Source organism: Morus notabilis, unplaced genomic scaffold, assembly GCF_000414095.1.
Source record: "Morus notabilis unplaced genomic scaffold, ASM41409v2 Scaffold156, whole genome shotgun sequence".
NCBI lineage: Eukaryota > Viridiplantae > Streptophyta > Magnoliopsida > Rosales > Moraceae > Morus > Morus notabilis.
In genome coordinates, this window is record NW_010361538.1 from 78,413 (window position 1) to 98,058 (window position 19,646).

General features: G+C 37.1%; 2 protein-coding genes across 3 annotated transcripts; one reads left to right on the forward strand and one right to left on the reverse strand.

The window, feature by feature from the left end:
* The first annotated feature begins 53 nt into the window (after positions 1-53).
* LOC21406274 (kinesin-like protein KIN-13A) lies at positions 54-6,509 on the forward strand. Of its 2 annotated transcripts, none has more exons than XM_024166890.1 (15): positions 54-276; positions 396-473; positions 603-872; positions 1,323-1,544; positions 1,886-2,074; positions 2,224-2,328; positions 2,613-2,690; positions 2,890-2,971; positions 3,186-3,348; positions 3,907-4,236; positions 4,486-4,704; positions 4,806-5,400; positions 5,515-5,580; positions 5,862-6,092; positions 6,224-6,509. In XM_024166890.1, the coding sequence occupies exons 3-14, from the start codon at positions 660-662 to the stop codon at positions 6,042-6,044; spliced, it is 2,445 nt and encodes an 814-aa protein (XP_024022658.1). In that variant the 5' UTR covers positions 54-276; positions 396-473; positions 603-659; the 3' UTR covers positions 6,045-6,092; positions 6,224-6,509. The 2 variants fall into 2 exon arrangements, with proteins under 2 accessions (XP_024022658.1, XP_024022657.1); XM_024166889.1 differs by having other exon boundaries at positions 620-872.
* A 444-nt stretch (positions 6,510-6,953) lies between these two features.
* LOC21406275 (ubiquitin-like-specific protease ESD4) lies at positions 6,954-12,122 on the reverse strand. Its single transcript, XM_024166842.1, has 9 exons — positions 10,798-12,122; positions 9,564-9,640; positions 9,370-9,463; positions 9,133-9,231; positions 8,837-8,926; positions 8,638-8,757; positions 7,831-7,934; positions 7,595-7,667; positions 6,954-7,497 (listed from the first exon to the last, which is right to left on the reverse strand). The coding sequence occupies exons 1-9, from the start codon at positions 11,566-11,568 to the stop codon at positions 7,435-7,437; spliced, it is 1,491 nt and encodes a 496-aa protein (XP_024022610.1). The 5' UTR covers positions 11,569-12,122; the 3' UTR covers positions 6,954-7,434.
* Between the last annotated feature and the right edge of the window lie 7,524 nt (positions 12,123-19,646).

The window sequence follows — 19,646 nt, forward strand, 5'->3', positions numbered from 1 at the left end:
TATATATAATATCTTAAAAGGATTTTCTTACAATAAAAACAAAGGTTTTTTTTTTTTTTTATTATATGAGAAGAGGCGTATACTCTCCTCCCGTGGAGCCCAAACCAACCATCATCGCCATCGAAATAGAGCGAGAACATTCGAACGCCATTTTCGTTTCTCGCAAGATCATTTTAGGGTTTTGCTTCATCTTCTGGTTTCGGATCTGACCGCGATTCCGATTTTCTGCAGATCTCGATCATTTATGTTCTCCGTATTTTGATTTGCCGCATTCCTGTACGTCGGATCGTGATTTTTTTTTCCTTAGAAATTTTTGGAATTTTTTTGATCGATCGATTGAGGTTGGCGTTGAAATTCTGAAACATGATTTGATTTTTTTTTTGGTGGTGGTGCAGATTCTGAAAGCGTTGAATCGATTTCCGAGTTTTTTTTCATCTTCATGTCCTGTTTCGAATTCAACTTTTCACCACATTGTGAGTAACAGTTTGTTTAGATCGATGATTTTCGTTTCTCTGAGAAATTGTGGAACTGAAGAATACGATGTACTACGATTTTTTTTTTTTTTTGATTTTGTGAAATTTTTTTGTCGTGTGTTTGTGAAGTGGTTGTTGGTATATAGATCTTGAAAATTGGCTCCCCAAAGACGTTCGCAGCGCCACATGGGCGGCCAGATGCAGCAGAGCAATGCCGCCGCGGCGACTGCTCTGTATGATCACGCAGCCGCCGGCTCTCTGCACAATGCAGGGTCCGCTGGCGATGCCGGCGACGCGGTCATGGCGCGCTGGCTCCAGTCCGCCGGACTGCAGCATCTGGCCTCTCCCATGGCTTCCACTGGCATCGACAATCGCCTCCTTCCAAGCCTTCTAATGCAGGTATTCAAGTTTTACTACCATGTGTTCAATTTTAGTACATGGAACTGTCTATAACATGCAATTGGTTTAGGCAAATATATGTTCATGGTTGTTCTTATTTTTCAAAATTTTGTTCAGGAATCTAACCAATATAGGAATGTTTATGTTTAATTTTAGGTTTATCATAATCCGAAGTCTTAACCTTTTGGCTTTGAGCGTTTTCCCCCAATGCGTGTGTGTGTGGGTTCTTTTATTTTTATTTATCTTGTATGTTATTTTTCTGAGCTGAAGTATCGGTAATTTAATCACTTTCAATTAATACCATAAATAGTACTGCATTGGTATGTTTGAACATTGCGTAGGTCATTTGGCTTGTTGAGATTTTGACTTCTTTCTCTATTTTCTCCATCTTAACAAGTAGAATTAATATTTCGGAGTCCACAATAACTATGCATTCGATTTTGTTAAAAGGATTATGGAGCACAGTCTGCTGAAGAGAAACAGAGGATTTTCAAGTTAATGAGAAACCTCAATTTCAATGGAGAATCGGGGTCTGAGCCATATGCACCTACTGTCCAAAGTTCAAGTGGAGTGGCTGCTTCAGATGGGTTTTATTCTCCGGATTTTAGAGGGGATTTTGGAGCTGGGCTGTTGGACCTTCATGCTATGGATGATACAGAACTTTTATCTGAGGTATGATTTTCTTGTAAGGTTTTACATCCATCTTCTTAGGAAAGTTACCGACTTTGATCAGAATTGGATTTGTGAATTGCTTGTTGAAAATGGCTGTTAGGAAAAAAGTTCAGTTTTGTTGTGTGAGGGGCAGGTTCGTGTATTTTTTATGATGCTTGGAAATGAATGAAGGATGCCTTGTGTTTTGATGATTCAAGAAAGTTTATATTCTGCGTGACAGTATGAAATTTGTTTTAATTAAATGGATGGAATTGGTGTTCTGTTTTTGTGGATATTTTTCTATATATATATATATTTTGCAAATGAGGAATGGCTCTTTACTCCTTTGTTTACATCTCCAGCACGTTATGTCAGAACCTTTTGAGCCTTCACCATTCATACCTAGTGGCACTAGAGGATTTGACAATGATTTGAATGTTGTAAGTGGGGATCAGCAAAGAGGGCAGCCAGATGCAGATGCATCTGTTTCATATCCTACAAATGGAAAAGAGATCCCAAGGGAAAATAATGTGGCTAAGATTAAAGTTGTGGTATGTTATTGATTATGACTCAAACATTCAGAAGACATAGCACAGTTGCAAATAGAGCCATTTCTATTTTTTTAAATTATTTTTTATTGGCAATAATTTGATACTTGTAGAGGTCTGTAATATTCATACACTTTATTTGCATGTTGTAGGTACGCAAAAGACCTTTAAACAAGAAGGAGCTTTCTCGGAAGGAGGAGGATATTGTCACTGTATATGACGATGCTTATGTGGCTGTGCATGAACCCAAACTAAAGGTAGTACTTTCTAGAGCAACTGTTGTTACTCTAAGTGGACGTTTGGTTCATGGATTCAGAACCATTTTCGGTTTACTTGTGTTTTTTTGTGAGAAAAAGCATTGTAGCGAGTCACGAATCATGATTCGAACCATAGCATAAATCCTCATACCAAACACCCCCTAAATGTTTAGCAGAGTTTATGTTTCTGATTGAAGTGGTTCTGACGTAATGTCTACATCTTGTATTTTCTCTGATATGCATTTGTATATTGTATGATACAATCTCCTTCCATGATATCATAGGTGGACTTGACTGCTTATGTGGAGAAGCATGAGTTTTGTTTTGATGCTGTTCTCAACGAACATGTCTCCAACGATGAGGTAGCAGCTCTACATTTCAGATTAAGTTTCTACTTGGCATTGTTTTGATACACGCTCATAAGTAATCTTAGTTATTTTTGTTGTTTCATGTTGGTCTTGGTGTTCTTGTATTTTCTTGCTGTGAAGTCGTCTGTCCTCGTTGATTATTTGTTAGTTAGAAAAGTTGATGCATGATTGCTTTGGATGCTTATTTGAACAGGTATATCGAGTTACTGTTCAACCAATTATACCTACCATTTTTGAACGAACAAAAGCTACGTGTTTTGCTTATGGTCAGACAGGTAATATCTTTTTTGCCTTTTATCTCTGTATCGATCACTCTATGAAACCTCTTTTCTTAAGCAAAAACTAGGTTGAGCCACTGTGATCTCTAACTTCATTATCCCTAAACTAGTCTCTTCTGTTTTCAAGTTCTTGCTGGCTGCTTGTCTCAAGCTAGACTTTTTTTAGTATGTGGTGTGAATAATTCAGTTCCTAATAACATTTTGACGACAGGCAGTGGCAAGACATATACAATGCAACCATTACCTCTCAGAGCTTCAGAAGACCTTGTGAGATTGTTGCATCAACCAGTCTATCGTAATCAGAGATTCAAATTGTGGCTTAGCTACTTTGAGATATATGGTGGAAAGCTATATGATCTTCTCAGTGATAGAAAGTAAGTATATCTCTTTCGTTTTCAAGTTAATGTTTTTAATGTTTAATCACTGCTACTTTGTTCTGTTCTAAAAGTTGATTCTTCTGTCCTAAGAACCATGGTGTATGATTGGATCTGTGTGTGTGTTATAGTTGTCCGGGCAAAGGATTTGTGTTGTTGTTGTTGCTTTTGTTTTTTGTTTTTCCTCCCTTTCAATTGTCAACTTTTACTTTTTCTGCATTGTTTGGCTGTTTATCTTGCAAATGAGTGGGGTTGTTGAACCCATGGCTTTTTGATAATTTAGAAAGGCCCCAACTATTTCGATTATTTTACCTGCGGGATTTTGATCTTATGTTAAGCTACTTGGAATGGTCTCATTATCATATGTGAGCATGTGAACATAAGCCATTCTGCTGGTTGTGTTATGTTTGGTTTTACAAGAACACAGCTACTTATTATGAGAACTTTCGCGGTAAATGCAGAAACGTTTACATGCACACATATTTGTTTGTAATGGACATATGCTTCTGCGGAGTGTCCAAGACATTAAATTGACTTGAGTTCATTGTTTTCTAATAGGAAACTTTGTATGAGAGAAGATGGAAGACAACAAGTATGCATTGTTGGCTTGCAAGAATTTGAAGTTTCAGATGTACAGATAGTTAAAGAATATATTGAGAGGGGTAATGCTGCTAGAAGTACTGGGTCCACTGGTGCCAATGAGGAGTCTTCGAGGTCACATGCTATTTTGCAGCTTGCTGTTAAAAAGCATGTTGAAGTCAAAGATTCCAGGAGGAAAATTGATGAAAACGATTCTAAAAGTGGAAGAGTTGTGGGGAAGATCTCTTTCATTGATCTTGCTGGTAGTGAAAGAGGTGCTGACACCACTGATAATGATCGGCAAACTAGGTAATTCGCTTATATACACGAGTTTTTACCTTTCTCTGCTTCTCCAATATTAGGCATTTTTTATTTGGCTATCAATTTTCTCATAAATATATAATCTTTTTGGCTTGTGCCTTCAGCATCTGGGCAGTTGCTCAAATGACTGAATGGTGCTCTGATTATACAATCCAAAGCATTTTTAGTTGTCAAGCTCATACTGTTGCCCGGTTTTCTGCATTATTCTGAATTGTTGATTGATTTGATTCATTGTAGAATTGAGGGAGCAGAAATCAACAAGAGTCTTTTGGCTCTTAAAGAGTGCATTCGTGCTCTGGACAATGATCAGATACATATACCATTTCGTGGAAGCAAACTCACTGAAGTGCTTCGTGACTCCTTTGTTGGAAATTCAAGGACGGTAATGATCTCTTGCATTTCGCCAAATGCAGGGTCATGCGAACACACACTCAATACCTTGAGATATGCAGATAGGTACTACAACTGCAGTTTTCTGTTGTTGGCTTCTGAAGTGTTATTTTTTGCTCCCTCAAAAAGAAACATATTTAATGTCAGCAGTATGATTCCTTGAACAGGGTAAAGAGTCTCTCCAAAAGTGGTAATCCTAAAAAGGATCCAGCTGTAAATTTACCACCAACTAATAAAGATGCTTCATCAGCTTCGTCTCAGCTGACTTCTACTGATGTAGAAGATGTTTATGAGCAACGTCAAGAGGTGAAAGTAGCAGATACAGGAAGAAGGGTTATGGAAAAGGATAACTCCTCACACAATTCTAGTGCTGATTTTGACAAGCAGTCTGGAAGTTTAATACCCAGCTATCCTCTCAATGGGAGGGAGGAAAGAGGGATGGCTTCTGTCACAATGGATAGGGAGCGGTCTGAAATGAAAAGTTCTTATGCTAATTCTAATAGCCAAAAAATGTATTCTTATTCCCAAAACTCGGTTGAAACGGAAGAAAAAGTGCAAAAGGTGTCACCACCTCATAGAAAAATATCCAAGGATGAAAAATCAGAAAAGTTTGGTAACTGGCTGAAAAAAGAAACTGGTGGATCAGATCTCTCTACCACAAGTAGTAAGCAGCATAATACTAGCAATTATAACTCAGCTAATGCTGGATCCAGACAATATGAGCCTGAAGTTCCTGATGAGAACATAAATGCAATACTTGAGGTTAGATTTTGATGTGGTACTTGCATGACAATCATTATTGTTGTTGCTGTGTATGTATTTGAAGTTTCTCTTTACCTTTTGTTTATCATCTTAAGTTAATTTGGATCATTATAGGAAGAAGAGGCCTTGATTGCTGCTCACAGAAAAGAGATTGAGGATACAATGGAGATTGTTCGGGAAGTAAGTTAAACGATTTCATTCTTAAGAATAAGTGTTTTGTGGATTTCGAGTTAATGTTCCTTATCTACATAGCAAAGTATTGTTAAATTCTTTTCGATTTTTTTCATTTAGTTTTTACTAGTTGCCCATCAAATCTCAGCCAAGTGTCTGCACATGGATCTCCTATGGACTCATCTTTATTTGATTTGATACCTCAAGCACATTTGATTTGAAACCTTAAGCACTTATACCATATCAAACTTGTTATATGGAGCTTATTTTCTGTGGTTCCTGGTCATCAGGAAATGAAGCTATTAGCGGAAGTGGACCAGCCAGGAAGCCTCATTGACAACTACATGACCCAATTGAGCTTTGTGCTCTCCCGTAAAGCCGCTGGTCTGGTCAGTCTTCAAGCTCGGCTTGCAAGGTTTCAGCATAGACTGAAAGAGCAGGAGATACTAAGTCGAAAAAGAGTACCTCGCTGAGACGACGACTGTGTAATCTGTTATACTGATGGCTCCATATCCTGTCTTGTAATTTCTCTTTCTTATCCCATGCATTTTATGTTTTCTTCCTGAAAATGTGTTCTTCTGGTGATTTAAATTTTGAATCGTGGTCGCTGCTGTTTTTCACTCATTTTCTCTTCTATATCTCCTTTGCACAGTTACAAGCAGTAGTCATCTTGGATTCGGGAGAAGAGGATGCGGACTTCGGCTCGGCTGTTCACATCCAGGCTTTCTGGCTTAGACAAACCGCAACGAGTGTTCATGTCTCTTGTTAGTGATTGTTGTAATTCCTTTGTATTTTCTTAAAAAGATAAGTCTGATGTGTTCTTGCCAAGTTTGATGGGGTTGTGTACTGTGGCTGTTGTTTAATGCTGACTGGGAATTTGAATTCATATGTTTTTACTTGTTAGGAAAGAAAAGAAATTCAATAGATTTGCTTTTACATGGACCTACTCTTCCTAACCTTTTATCTCATATTTTGTATGCAACGTGAAGGTTGATTATAAAGTTGATATCAATTTGTCAGAAGAAACGACAATATTATCACTGCTTTAATGGCAATTCTATTTGTGTGATAGCAAAGCGTAACAATTTAACATATTTTTTTGAAGGATTTGACCGGTAATATTCCAATTCTCTCCTGATCATTTTAACAACCGTTGAAGCTCGACTTTAGCACACATTTTCTGTTTATGTAATACATGCATTAAAATTAATTGTGTTTATTACCACAGGCTATTTAACATTATAGCAAGAGAATTTGAAGCAATTGAGCAAGGATATCACGGAATGAGGATTATGGTGGTTTTATCACGGATACGTATGAAATTAAGCAATTAAGCAAATATTGCATAAGAAATTGCGAATCCTAATGAGAAATTATGGTTCATTACGTATACAAATGTAAATTTTTTTTCTCTGAAAGCATAGGAAACAACGGCTGTTACTCTTACTCATTTCTTTACACTACAATTGCTAATTGGATTCCAGGATTCGGTCACAATTCAAGCCACCAAAAAAAAAAAAAAAGAATAGATTCCAATACTCACAAGAGGCAAAAGATGAAACAGGTAAAAACCATCTGGGAAAAGGAAAATAAAAAGGATCCTTCAAAACCGTTAAACAACTCAAGGCTATGCAGATGGTATGTAGTAACACTGCAATTCCTGCCTGGCAAGTGCGAATCGCCCTGTGAATCTTACACTGACGAGCAACCAGGATGGAAAAAATTGACTTTCGACGAGGTTGCAGGCAATCGTCTTGTTGAACAGGTCTAGGGAAATTAATTTCACAATTCATATTCCAACACACAAAACAATTGCTTGCTGGGTTTGCAAATTCTTAACGGATACCATGGGCATGAATTTAACTAATCGGCTCTTAGTCTTAGGATCTCCTTTGCTGTTCTCAACCGAAAATAAGGCATGTGTTCCTACAAGGATCAAGAAAAACAAATCAGTGTAATGATTCAAATCTTCAATGGTCCAACTAGTGAAAGGCTAGTTAAGCACTTCAAATTAAGGGATTACCTGGCCGAAACAAAGCCCCAAACCTCTGCTGTAAAAGTCGGCATATTTGATCATGAACACACCACAATCAAACCTGTTAATAGAAAGTAGAGTTAAAAAATTCCTTCAGAGATCAGAAAGAATATTCTGCAGTCGAAGTCCCTTCACTTGTACTATGCCAGAAACCACAAAATAATATATAGTGGTATGGGAAATTTGAAATAAATAAGAGGAATGGTCAGTAAGGGATAGCTTACCCATTCTCTTGCTCAGGAAGGTCGTCAACAAATTCATGTTTCCAAGAACTTATGTCGATAACTTTACCACTCTTATCCTTCACTTCATCTACGTAGTATCTCGGCTGGGACATGACAGCAATAAACATTGAGAAGCAAAAGATGAAGTTGTTAATCTTCAGATCATTACACTATTACAGAAGTACCCATGAAAAAGGGGAGTCACTGAAATGCAATAAATGCACAGAAGCAGTAACCAATGACTGACTGCACATCCAGAAACTCAGCTTGCAAGTTTCAAAAATAGAACATGTTTTAAGCAGCAGATACAATATAACAACAATAGATAATTTGTAATTTTAATTCTATCCTAAAACAGTAAAACCTACAAAATCTCATAGCAAGAAGAGTGAGGGATGGGGTTCTACATTAATGGTTAATCAAGTGAAACCCAACTATATTCTCTATGGTCAATATGTGATCAAGCAAAGAAAAGAAAATTAATAGTGGGAGGAAGATGAATTTTATCCATTGCACACAGAAAATCTCCGTTAAACAATTTTACTACCCCCTCTAAAGTAGAAGGTTACCTGGACCAATTCTCGAGAATCCTTCCGAATTTTTTGTTTATCAATTTTACCACCCCCTCTAAAGTAGAAGGTTACGTGGACCAATTCCCGAGGATCCTTCAAAATTTTTTTTGTTTATTATTATTATTATCATCATCATCATCATCATCATCATTATTATTATTATTATTATTATTATTATTATTATTAGTTTTTAAACAAATGAACCACTCAAACGATACAAGACCAGGAAACCTACCAATACTTTCATCACTTGAGTATCTCTTCCTTTGAGTGAATCAAGATACTGGAATTTCTCTTCTTTCTTATTGATGACTGCCAAGCACCAATGTATCTCTTTGTGGACAGGGACAAAAATCTGAGAAAGTAAGAAGATCAGTTTAAAAACGTTTCTATCATCAACCAAAATAAACTAATACAAAAAGAGTTCTATCTACTTTGTCACAGTCGATGAGGCCATATCCCAACTTCCTCTGAGTAGTCCATCTTCTGACAGATTTATAATCATAGCCATTTCCACTTATTAACTGGAAAAAAAAGAAAAGAAAAGAACATTTCAATTAAGGTTATCAGTAGAAATTAGAAAAGGCAGAAAAGTTAACACTACCAGAACTTGTACTCAGAGCAAGATCAAAAAGGCAGAGAATGAATTCCTTAAATTAACTAAACTGCTAAGAAGCCTAAGATGTAAATAGAAACAAAGAATGGAGAATGTAAGACGCAAGTAACAGACTTTCTTGTAGAAAAATGTGTTGAAGAAATGGCATTTCAGAAACTTCTTTGGATCTCTCTTCTCCCGCTCTTTCAGCAATTCAAGGTAGACGTTAATAACCTAAAAAAGTAGAAAGTTCATATGCAACAAAAAAGTTAAGATACCAGCTCAACAGTCAAACACAGTGAAGTCTTAGACTAAAGAGACCCTTGTCACTATCATTAATAATAAAAAGATCAAATTAACTAAGAAGTTCACCTCATCATTCAACCAGGCGCCTGGTCTAAGGCATTGCAAAAGTTGACCAGTAATCTCAATATTTGAGTTCTCGTGAGCAACCAAGACCTTCCTCCTATAGAAATAAAAATCCCAATATTGTTACCCTACCAAGAAATTGCTTTTCATTTTCGGGAAAAAAAAAATAAAAAACAATATAAGCATCAAAACAATACCGATTCGCCGAAAATGCTCGCTTAACCTCCGTTTCTTCCTCCTCCGTAAGAGGGATAAAGGGTTCCCGTGGGACTTCCTAAAACGACATTAAACTAAACTTTCAAAACAAGAACTTCCATTTCCAGGTACTTAACATCAAAAGCACAAAAACTGCCCCTAGATAAATACACATGTACATATACAAAATGGCATTAATGATTAAACTGGTCCTAGATAAATATATACAAAATGGCCAGTGGCGGATCTATTAAGGGATGAGTGGGGGCTGCCGCCCTCACTGATTTTTTTCCAAAATAAATTTAGCCCCCCAAAATCTTAATTTTTAGTTTTTGCCCCCACTGAGATTAAAAATTTTCATAGATGTACCCATTGAAATTTACTCTTTTTTTATTATTATTTTAAATTTTTCTATGAACAACTTTACTCCTTTACTCATGAGCTATTGTAATATGCTTTATGATTTATATACGTGAGCTCTATATACCTGCATTTTAAGGTTCTAATAAAACCTCTACTTTATATTTCAATTTGTATCAAATTAATACCTTCACATTTCAAATTATGTTAAATACTTGCACATTTTTCAGTTGAAAGTTGATCTTGACTGTGAAAAAGATCCAAAATATCCTCATATTTTACAATTTTTTCCTTATTCTTTTAATTTATTGAGGGCATTTAGATCTTTTTTTATGATCAAAATTGACCTGTGACAGCCGACGAAATGTAAGAATTGTATATCAGTTTGAAATCTGAAAGTAAAAATATGATAAATTGCAAAATATAAGGTATTATTTTTTTATAATCTCAAAATGCAACGTATAAAGATGAAAAATAAAAAAATAAAAAAAAACTTTTATGGTGGAGTATCCTTGTCAATCTGATCAAAATTAAATTAAAGTACAAAGTATGCAAAACAAGAATTTTTTTTTTTTTTATACACAAATTCGATGTTTCAAGACAACCCTATTGGTATTTTTTTTTCCCATATAGTAAAATCTCTACATATCTTTGGTAGTTCTTGAAAAATATTGTACTTTATTTTTTTTATATATTTTTATGGTCATTTATGTTTGAAAAATAATTAGTACTATCCCGCCCCGCCCCCACGGCTGGCTCCGCCACTGGAAATGGCATTAAACTAACTAGTCAAAACATGAAATTCCAGGACTTAAGATCAAAAGCACAAAATTTGCATCCTAGATATATACATATGCACATATACAAAAGCATCACCTGGACTGGTTCCGTTTTAGGACGCAGGCTTTGAAGTGCGAACCGGCGCTTCTCATTCAATTCGATGTCGAAACTCAACTGTCTCAATCTAGATGTTCTTCTATCCACAAAACTGAGTAACTTCTTGTACGCAGAAACACTAGAAAAATCCTTCTCGCCACTAAGCGAGAAGTTCTCCACTTTCAGAATGGCGTTGGACAAGTCCGAAACCGCCGAAGACGACGACGGCAGATTAACGCCATCCAACACTTTTGCATTCGGCACAAAAGCCCTACCAGCCTCACGCTCGTCATCCTCTATAACCTCGACTTCCTCAATGCTCGAATCTTCGGACACCGCATTTTCTTCATCAACCTCTTTATCCAATTCAATCACCTCCTTCTCCTTCTGCAAAACCCGGCACGCCTCCAAAGCGCAATTCTTCGCCTTGTGGTACTGGGAGGCTAAGAAATTCCCCATAGTATCGTTATACTCCTCCTTTTTCCGGATTTTCAGACTCGAATCTCGTTGCGAAACCGCCGAATTGTACCCGAATTTGAGCGTTCTACAAGGGGCATGAACTCTCGGCAATGGGGGTTTCGCCTCCGGATACCTGGAAACCCTAGCGACCGCGCTTTTCGACGACAAAACGGCTCGGTCGGGGTTGCTACTCTTCTGCATAGATGAGAATCTGGCTCTCTTCGAAGAGCTCTGAAAATTCGGAGAGAAATTCCCGTGGTTCAAATTCAAGAACTCATCGCCGCGCTTACGGTTGCTCGTTAGGGCTCCCATTGATGTAACCAGAGCTCCTCCAAAACCCTAGAAACTCGCGTCCCATCTAAGGAAATCCATATTGGAGAAGAAAAATCATATTCAATGCTCGGCAAATTCGAAAAAGGAAGAAAATTTGGGGGTTTTCTGACCGAAGAAAGAGCAAATTGAATGAGAACCCGAGAAAAGAAAAGAAAATTTCAAATCGATCGGAATTGGATCCCAAAATTTCTAGGGTTTTTGGGAGAACAATGTCTCTGTTCTTCAATGAAATAATCGAAATTAAACCCTTGAAACGTACAAGAAAGAGAGACCCAACAAAAAGTTATTCACGGAAAATGAAATGGAAAATGGGAGAGATTTTTTATAATATTTTTGTTGCTGAAAAAGGAGAGATTTTCATATAAACGTGAATTTGGCGATTTTCAAGTTGGTGAAGAAAAGGGTGTTCAGGAAATTTTTATGAGTTTGTGATTGTTTTCTTTCTTTGTTGAAATTCGCGGTTCTTGCAGTGATGAGAAATCCCAAATATTAAAGTGTTTTTTTTTTTTTTGGGGAGTAATTATAAGGGATGTTTTTCTCATCTCTCCTTATTTCTTATTTATTTTATTTTATTGTCTATTATGATGTCTATTGTTTCCACTTTCCAGAAATTTTTAAAAAAATAAGAAAAGGAAAAAAAAACTAAGCGCCGTATGTTGATTAAGATTTGGGTTATTTACATAAATAACAATAAAATATACTTAAAAAATAAAAAAATTTATTTTGAGACTGCATGAATTTAATTATTTATCTCTTATTTTTAATAAATATTTTTTTATTAGTATAATTATTAAATTAAAAAAATTATAAATTAAAATTAAATAATAAAAATTACGATCATGCACTTTCAAAATATATTTATCAAAATGACCTTAAATACTTATTATGTGCACTTTGAGTCTAAAAATACTTATTTTTTTTTTTATCTATTTACAAAATTATTGTCTTCACATATGTAAAGACATTTTTATCCTCATATACTGAAAAAAGGAGAGAAGTAATTAATCCACAAAAAAGTATAAAAAGTGAAACACAAAATTTAAACTTTAAACATTATAAATTTGGGGACGTCCTATTGACACCCCTATTCTATTTTTAATACACACATTCGTAAACTATCTGTCTTTTTATTTGTTACACACCTTTTAAAATTTAAAAAAAAAATCTCTATAATTAAATCAATCTCATTTTACTTTTCACATACACATTCTTAAACCCCTCTTATTTTCTTGTTACACGCAGCTGTAGAGGAACACAAAATCATGTTGATGATAAGCCAACAGGATACACTTCCTTGATCCTTCATATGATGCAAAATACAGAACAAGCTAGCTCCTAATTACCCACCACAGGACTCTATTTTCCAGTGGAAGCTGAGAAGGATTTTTTTTTTTTTGGGGAATAACGTCATATATCAATTAGGCCACCACAGAAACTGTTGTTTTGCAAAAGAATAAATAAATAAACAAAAGCAAAAGAATTTTCTGGATGCATTATTAGGTGGAATCTGAAAGCTAGCTAATTAGTAATATTACTAGCTACTACAAATATTTTACCAAAAACGTGGGGCTCTTGCTCTCATACACTGCTTAGACCAAATCTCTTGTTCTAAAATTCGCATTGTTTTTCACATATAGAAATTTATAAGTTATATGAGGATTCTACCATGAAGTGGAAAGTTGCTTGTTTTAGTTAATTAAGAAAAATAAGGAACGCTGAAAAGGGGTTCGACTGCAAAGATCGTGAAAGCAATGAGTAATTTTACAGAAATCAAAGGTGTTAGGAGATAATTGTCCTCGCCTTATTAAGTAGATTATACTAATATCTCCGGTCAATGTGGTATTCTAATACGCCCCCTCACGCACAGCGTGGACCATGCCAAACCGCTACGAATAAGTCGATATTGGGGGACCCAACATTATAAAATTGAGCCTGCTCTGATACCATTTTACAGAAATCAAAGGATATTGGGCCTAACTCAACCTAACAAAACCGGCTTGTTAGGGGAGGATAGGAGTGTTAAAGTATAAAACTATTTTTGGCCCACCTCCTAATAGCTTCAGCTTTTAGGATGGATTGGTAATCTAACATGGTATCTGTTAGCCGAAATATATAGATAATACAAAGAAGGATATCAACTTATGGAAGAACAAAATAATGAACTTGTTACAACCCGAAATCAACCTTTCTATGGAATTCGGAAAATTGGAACTGTATGAATGTCGAGGCACGTGAACCACGTTTTCCTTAAAACATATTTGTCCCCTCCGGTGAGTGCTTAAGGCAACGTTGGACGTCCGTCTCCCAGGATACAACGACAACGACGGTAGCTCGATGCACTATCGAAACCGTCCGGTGAACTCGAACTCGAACCTTCCCTCTATCACCAAAACCGGAACTAAAAACACAAGAGAGACTCAAAAACAGAAGAGAAAGAACTCGAGAGAATGAGAGAAGAGTGCTTTATGCAAGTGTGTCTTGTTCATGTGGAGTAGAACCTTTATATAGGCTCCAATCCGACCAAGAGTTTATGGTGTTTTAAAACACACATTAATCTGCCTTGTAATGGAGCAAATCCGTTTGATTTTTTCATGATGAATCCGGCCACACTTTGCCTATAGGTTCGGACATTGAAGACAAAAACTAATGGTATTAAGCACATTAACCATGGCAAAAACCGTTTTACCTCCATTGGTAACCATTAAGCCTCATTATGCTCATTTACCAAGCATTAAACACAGCTTATGCTAAGGCCAAACGGCTGGAAGCTGGAAGGACTTGGCTGAAGTAAAAATAAAAAATTACAAAAGTAAGCTCGCACGGAGTGGGTTTTTCGGTCCGGCATTCGTGTCCGCAGGGCGCGGGTGCACGCATTAGGCCCCAAACCCGTCGGGATCGTGATTTGCACCCCCCTGCGCGTGAGAGAGCCTCTCTGGCATACATGCTTACCTAGGCTTCAAAGTGCAATCACTTATAAACACCATCTTGGCTTCACTCCTAGCCAATGTGGGATTTTTTACAATTTTTATCTACTTTTACCATTTCAAGTGACATACTTAGACCATCAATTTCTCATTCACCCAAAAACCATTTTGAGTGTATGAATACTCAATTTCCATCTCCTCGTGACAGAGAACGCCAATCCATCGAGACCTGTCCCAAAAATCTATTGGGCCCCATCCGAATATGGGCCTTTAAAATGGCTTAACAAACCAGTTTTTCCAACAATCCCCCACATGAATAAAAATTGACCAACGACAAGAAAAACACAGACTCGACACGGTGATAGAGTTCTGCGGCGATGCCTGCAAAGGATAGGTAGGTGTTACCTTTTGAACCTTCCCTTGTGAGAATACATAAACTTTACTGGCTGACCAATAGACGCAATGTCCTTGAACTGTTATGCCTTCATGTAAACGTTAATATGCCTCACACAGACAGCTTCCTGACACCGTTATGTTCTCATGGTTATGTTTGTTTAGGCCATGAACATCTACCTAGTTCTGCAAGAGTTTCTAAAGAATTGAGCCCTCACAATTCTCATTTGAAGCGGCCCCACTTCTCTCTTACATAGGTAATATCTTAATGAAGAATAACCCGTATTACTCCGCTCGGATTCCTGACGTATCCGACACATAAGAATCATTAAAAACCAATGTTTAACCTCTTCTTGTACGGGTTTCACTGTTATCATCATAAGAATAGGCTGGGGTTACCCCCACAGTGAACTCAGTTGGTCTAAACAATTTAGTTGTCCCATTGAACCTAGATCTTGGGATCTCCAGTCAGCTAGGTTGGGTTTCCATTGCTTCGACCTATTTTCTCATGGGCTTCAATCTCATTCCTCTCGATGTCTTTTCAACTTGATCTTGATTCAGTCTTTTGGTCAGCGGATCCGCAATATTATCTTTCGACCTTATATAGTCAATGACTATGACTCCCGTTGAGATAAATTGTCTAATGGTATTATGTCGACAACGTATATGTCTGGACTTACCATTATAGATCGTATTATGTGCTCTACCAATAGCTGATTGGCTATCACTGTGTACACAAATTACAGGTACAGGCTTTGGCCAATCCGGAATGTCCTCCAAGAAATGTCTAAGTCATTCTGCTTCTTTGCCACATTTATCCAATGCGACAAACTCAGCTTCCATCGTGGATCTGGTTATTACCGTTTGCTTAGAGGATTTCCATGAAATAGCTGCACCACCTAAGGTGAATACATATCCACTGGTAGCTTTAGAGTCCTGTGTATCGGATATCCAACTCGCGTCAAAGTATCTTTCTAAAACACCAGGCTCTCTTGTGTAATGCAATCCATATTCACGAGTATATCTTAAGTACCTCAGTACTCTTACAATTGCTTTCCAGTGGTCATCTCCTGGGTTACTTGTGAATCTGCTCAATCTACAATGAAGGCAATATCTGGTCTTGTACAGCTCATTAAGTACATAAGACTGCCAATCACTCTAGCATACTCCACTTGGGATATGTTTTCTCTTCTATTTTTAGATAGATGTCGACTTATATAAATAGGAGTTCTGGCTATACCAGAATCATCCTTATTAAACTTGTCAAGTATCTTATCCACGTAATGTGACTGAGTCAATATGAGACCATCATGCACCCTTTTGATTTTGATCCCCAAAATCACATCAGCCGGTCCTATATCTTTCATGTCAAACCTTGAGTTCAACATGTGTTTCGTAGATCTGACCATCCGATCATTGCTACCTACGATTATTATGTCGTCTACATACAGACAAAGAATGACATAATCATCGTCTGTATTCTTGACATAAACACACTTGTCACACTCATTGATTTTGAATCCATTTGACAACATAACATCGTCAAATTTCTTATGCCATTATTTTGGTGCATGTTTTAGTCTGTACAAAAACTTCACCAATTTACAGACTTTCTTCTCTTGTCCTGGAGCTACACAACCCTCAGGTTGTTCCATGTAGATTTCTTCTTCGAGATCTCCATTTAGAAAGGCTGTCTTCACATCCATTTGATGAACTTTAAGATTCGCTAGTATCATCATAATAGATGTTATTCTCGTCACAGGAGAATACGTGTCAAAGTAATCAAGGCCTTCTCATTGTCTATAACCCTTTATTACTAGTCTGGCCTTTTATTTGTCAATTGTTCCATCTGTCTTCATTTTCCATTTAAAAATCTATTTAGAACCTAGTAGTTTATTTCCTGGTAGAAAATCCACTAGTTCCCAAGCATGATTTTGTAAGATGGAATCAATCTCACTCTTTATGGCTTCTTTCCATAAATGACCCTCAGTTGAGCTCACAACTTCTTTATATGTTTGAGGTTCAGCCTCTAGCATATAGGTTAGAAAATTCAGTCCGAAAGACTTTTCTATCCTTGCCCTCTTACTTCGTCTAGGCTCTTCCTCAATTTCCACATTTTCATCGTTTTCAGAATTTTGACTACAATCTTCTATGATAGTCTCAAAAATTCATTTTGACGAACTTGGCTCATCTTCCTTAGTCTTACATGGAAATACATGTTCAAAGAACGATGCATTCCTTGACTCTATTATCGAGTTCTTGTGTATGTCAGGGTTTTTAGATTCGTGCACGAGGAACCGATACGCGGTACTATTATGAGCATACCCAATGAAGATACAATCAACCGTTTTCGGACCTATCTTCATCTTCTTTGGTGTTGGAGCCATGACCTTGGCTAAACACCCCCACACTTTTAAGTATTTGTAGGAAGGTTTCCTTCCTTTCCACAATTCATAAGGGGTTTTATTGACTTTCTTACGCGGAACCTTATTTAAAAGGTAATTAGCCAATAAAATAGCTTCCCCCCACATGTTTTGTGACAACTCAAAACTTATTAACATTGCATTCATCATATCCTTTAAGGTACGATTTTTTCGTTCAGCAATGCCATTCGATTGGGGAGAATATGGAGGTGTGACTTCGTAAATAATTCCATGTTGTGCACAAAGCGCACTAAATGGTTCGACATATTCACCACCTCGGTCACTTCTTACCATCTTAATCTTCTTATTAAGTTGGTTTTCAACTTCTTGCCTGTAGAGAGCAAATTTCTCTACAGCTTCATCTTTGCTTTTCAGCAAATATACATAGCAATACTTTGTGCTATCATCAATGAAAGTGATAAAATACTTATTACCACCTCTCGTTTGAACAAACTTTAAATCACAAACATCACTATGTATTAGATCAAGCGGCTTAGTATTCCTTTCTATCATCTGGAATGATGACCTTGTTAGTTTTGCCTCTACACAAATTTCACATTTATGTTTGGAATCGATATGAAATGTTCAGCAATGCCATTCGATTGGGGAGAATATGGAGGTGTGACTTCGTAAATAATTCCATGTTGTGCACAAAGCGCACTAAATGGTTCGACATATTCACCACCTCGGTCACTTCTTACCATTTTAATCTTTTATTAAGTTAGTTTTCAACTTCTTGCTTGTAGAGAGCAAACTTCTCTACAGCTTCTTCTGTGCTTTTCAACAAATATACATAGCAATACTTTGTGTTATCATCAATGAAAGTGATAAAATACTTATTACCACCTCTAGTTTGAACAAACTTTAAGTCACAAATATCACTATGTATTAGATCAAGTGGCTCAGTATTCCTTTCTACCGTTTGGAATGATGACCTTGTTAGTTTTGCCTCTACACAAGTTTCACATTTACGTTTTGAATCGATATGAAATGCGGGTATGTGATCTAAGTTAATTAATCTACGCAAAGTATCATAATTAACATGTTTTAGTCTACTATGTCATAAGTTAGAAGACTCAAGCATATAAACGGAAGACTCTTTCTTTTTATTCACTTTCTTGGGTTTTACAACTATGGCATTCATTTTTCACATGCCACTCTTTACATAACCCCTCCCCACATACATTCTCATTTTAGTCAAAACTATCTTATCGACTTCAAACACCATATTGAAGCTGTGCATGCTCAGTATTGTCCCAGATATGAGATTCTTCCGGATGTCGAGCACATAAAGCACGTTGTGGAGCTTCACTTCCTTGCTCAAGGTTATCTTCAAGAACACTGTTCCTTAGCCTTTGATCACAGAAGTTGTAGAGTTGCCCATGAAAAGCTTCTCTCTAGTTTCCAACGGAACTAGATCAGCAAACTCGGCCTGGTCACAGCAAATGTGTCTTGTAGCCCTAGTATCGAGGCACCACTCCTTTGGATTGGAGTCGACCAAGTTCACTTCGGAGACCACAGCAGACAAGCTGACGTCGGACACTTCTTTGGAAATGGTGTCCACAACATTGGCCTCCTTATCCTTATTTCGCTTTGGCAGCCTGCAGTCCACCGATTTGTGCTCAACCTTGTTGCAATTGAAGCACTTCCCTTAGAATTTCTTCTTGACAATTCCTCCCTTTGGTCCCAACTTGGATCCGGGCTTTTCTATCTTTTTGGAGCTATCATGCTCCACCACATTAGCCTTAGTAGAGCTCGCGGTTGCATTGGAGAACTTCTTCTTAGTCCACTTATTGTCTTCTTCGAAGCGAAACCTGACAACCAATTGCTCGACGGTCATCTTTTTCCTCTTGTGCATCAGATAGCTCTTGAACTCCTTCCAGGATGGAGGTAGCTTATCAACCAGTGCAGCTACCTGAAAGGATTAACTAATAGCCATTCCCTCAGCATGTATATCGTGAATTATCAATTGGAGCTCTTAAACTTGACTAATAACAGTCTTCGAGTCCACCATCTTGTAATTCAGAATTGGCTTACTAAGAACTTCTTAGCACCCGCGTCCTCGGACCTATATTTCTGGTCCAAAGATTTCCATAATTCCTTAGCTATTTTCTTTGAGCTATAAACATTATAAAGCCCATCAGCCAAGTCGTTAAGCACATAGTTCCAACACAGAAAGTCAGAATGGTTCCATGCATCAACCGCGTGGAATGCTTGAGCATCCACTTCATCATCTCTAACAGTAGGAGGATCCTCTTTCAAGAATCTTGCAAGAGTCAATGTTGTTAAATAAAACAACATTTTTTGTTGCCAAGTT

Bases quoted from the DNA above. Each gene is read 5' to 3' on its own strand.
- LOC21406274 (XM_024166890.1), top strand. From the start codon at position 660: ATGGGCGGCCAGATGCAGCAGAGCAATGCCGCCGCGGCGACTGCTCTG. The intron at 873-1,322 runs GTATTCAAGTTT...TTTTGTTAAAAG, and splicing joins TTCCAAGCCTTCTAATGCAG to GATTATGGAGCACAGTCTGC. The intron at 5,401-5,514 runs GTTAGATTTTGA...GGATCATTATAG, and splicing joins ACATAAATGCAATACTTGAG to GAAGAAGAGGCCTTGATTGC.
- LOC21406275 (XM_024166842.1), bottom strand. From the start codon at position 11,568: ATGGGAGCCCTAACGAGCAACCGTAAGCGCGGCGATGAGTTCTTGAAT. The intron at 9,232-9,369 runs GTGAACTTCTTA...CTACTTTTTTAG, and splicing joins GCGCCTGGTTGAATGATGAG to GTTATTAACGTCTACCTTGA. The intron at 7,498-7,594 runs GTAATCCCTTAA...TGATCCTTGTAG, and splicing joins TGGGGCTTTGTTTCGGCCAG to GAACACATGCCTTATTTTCG.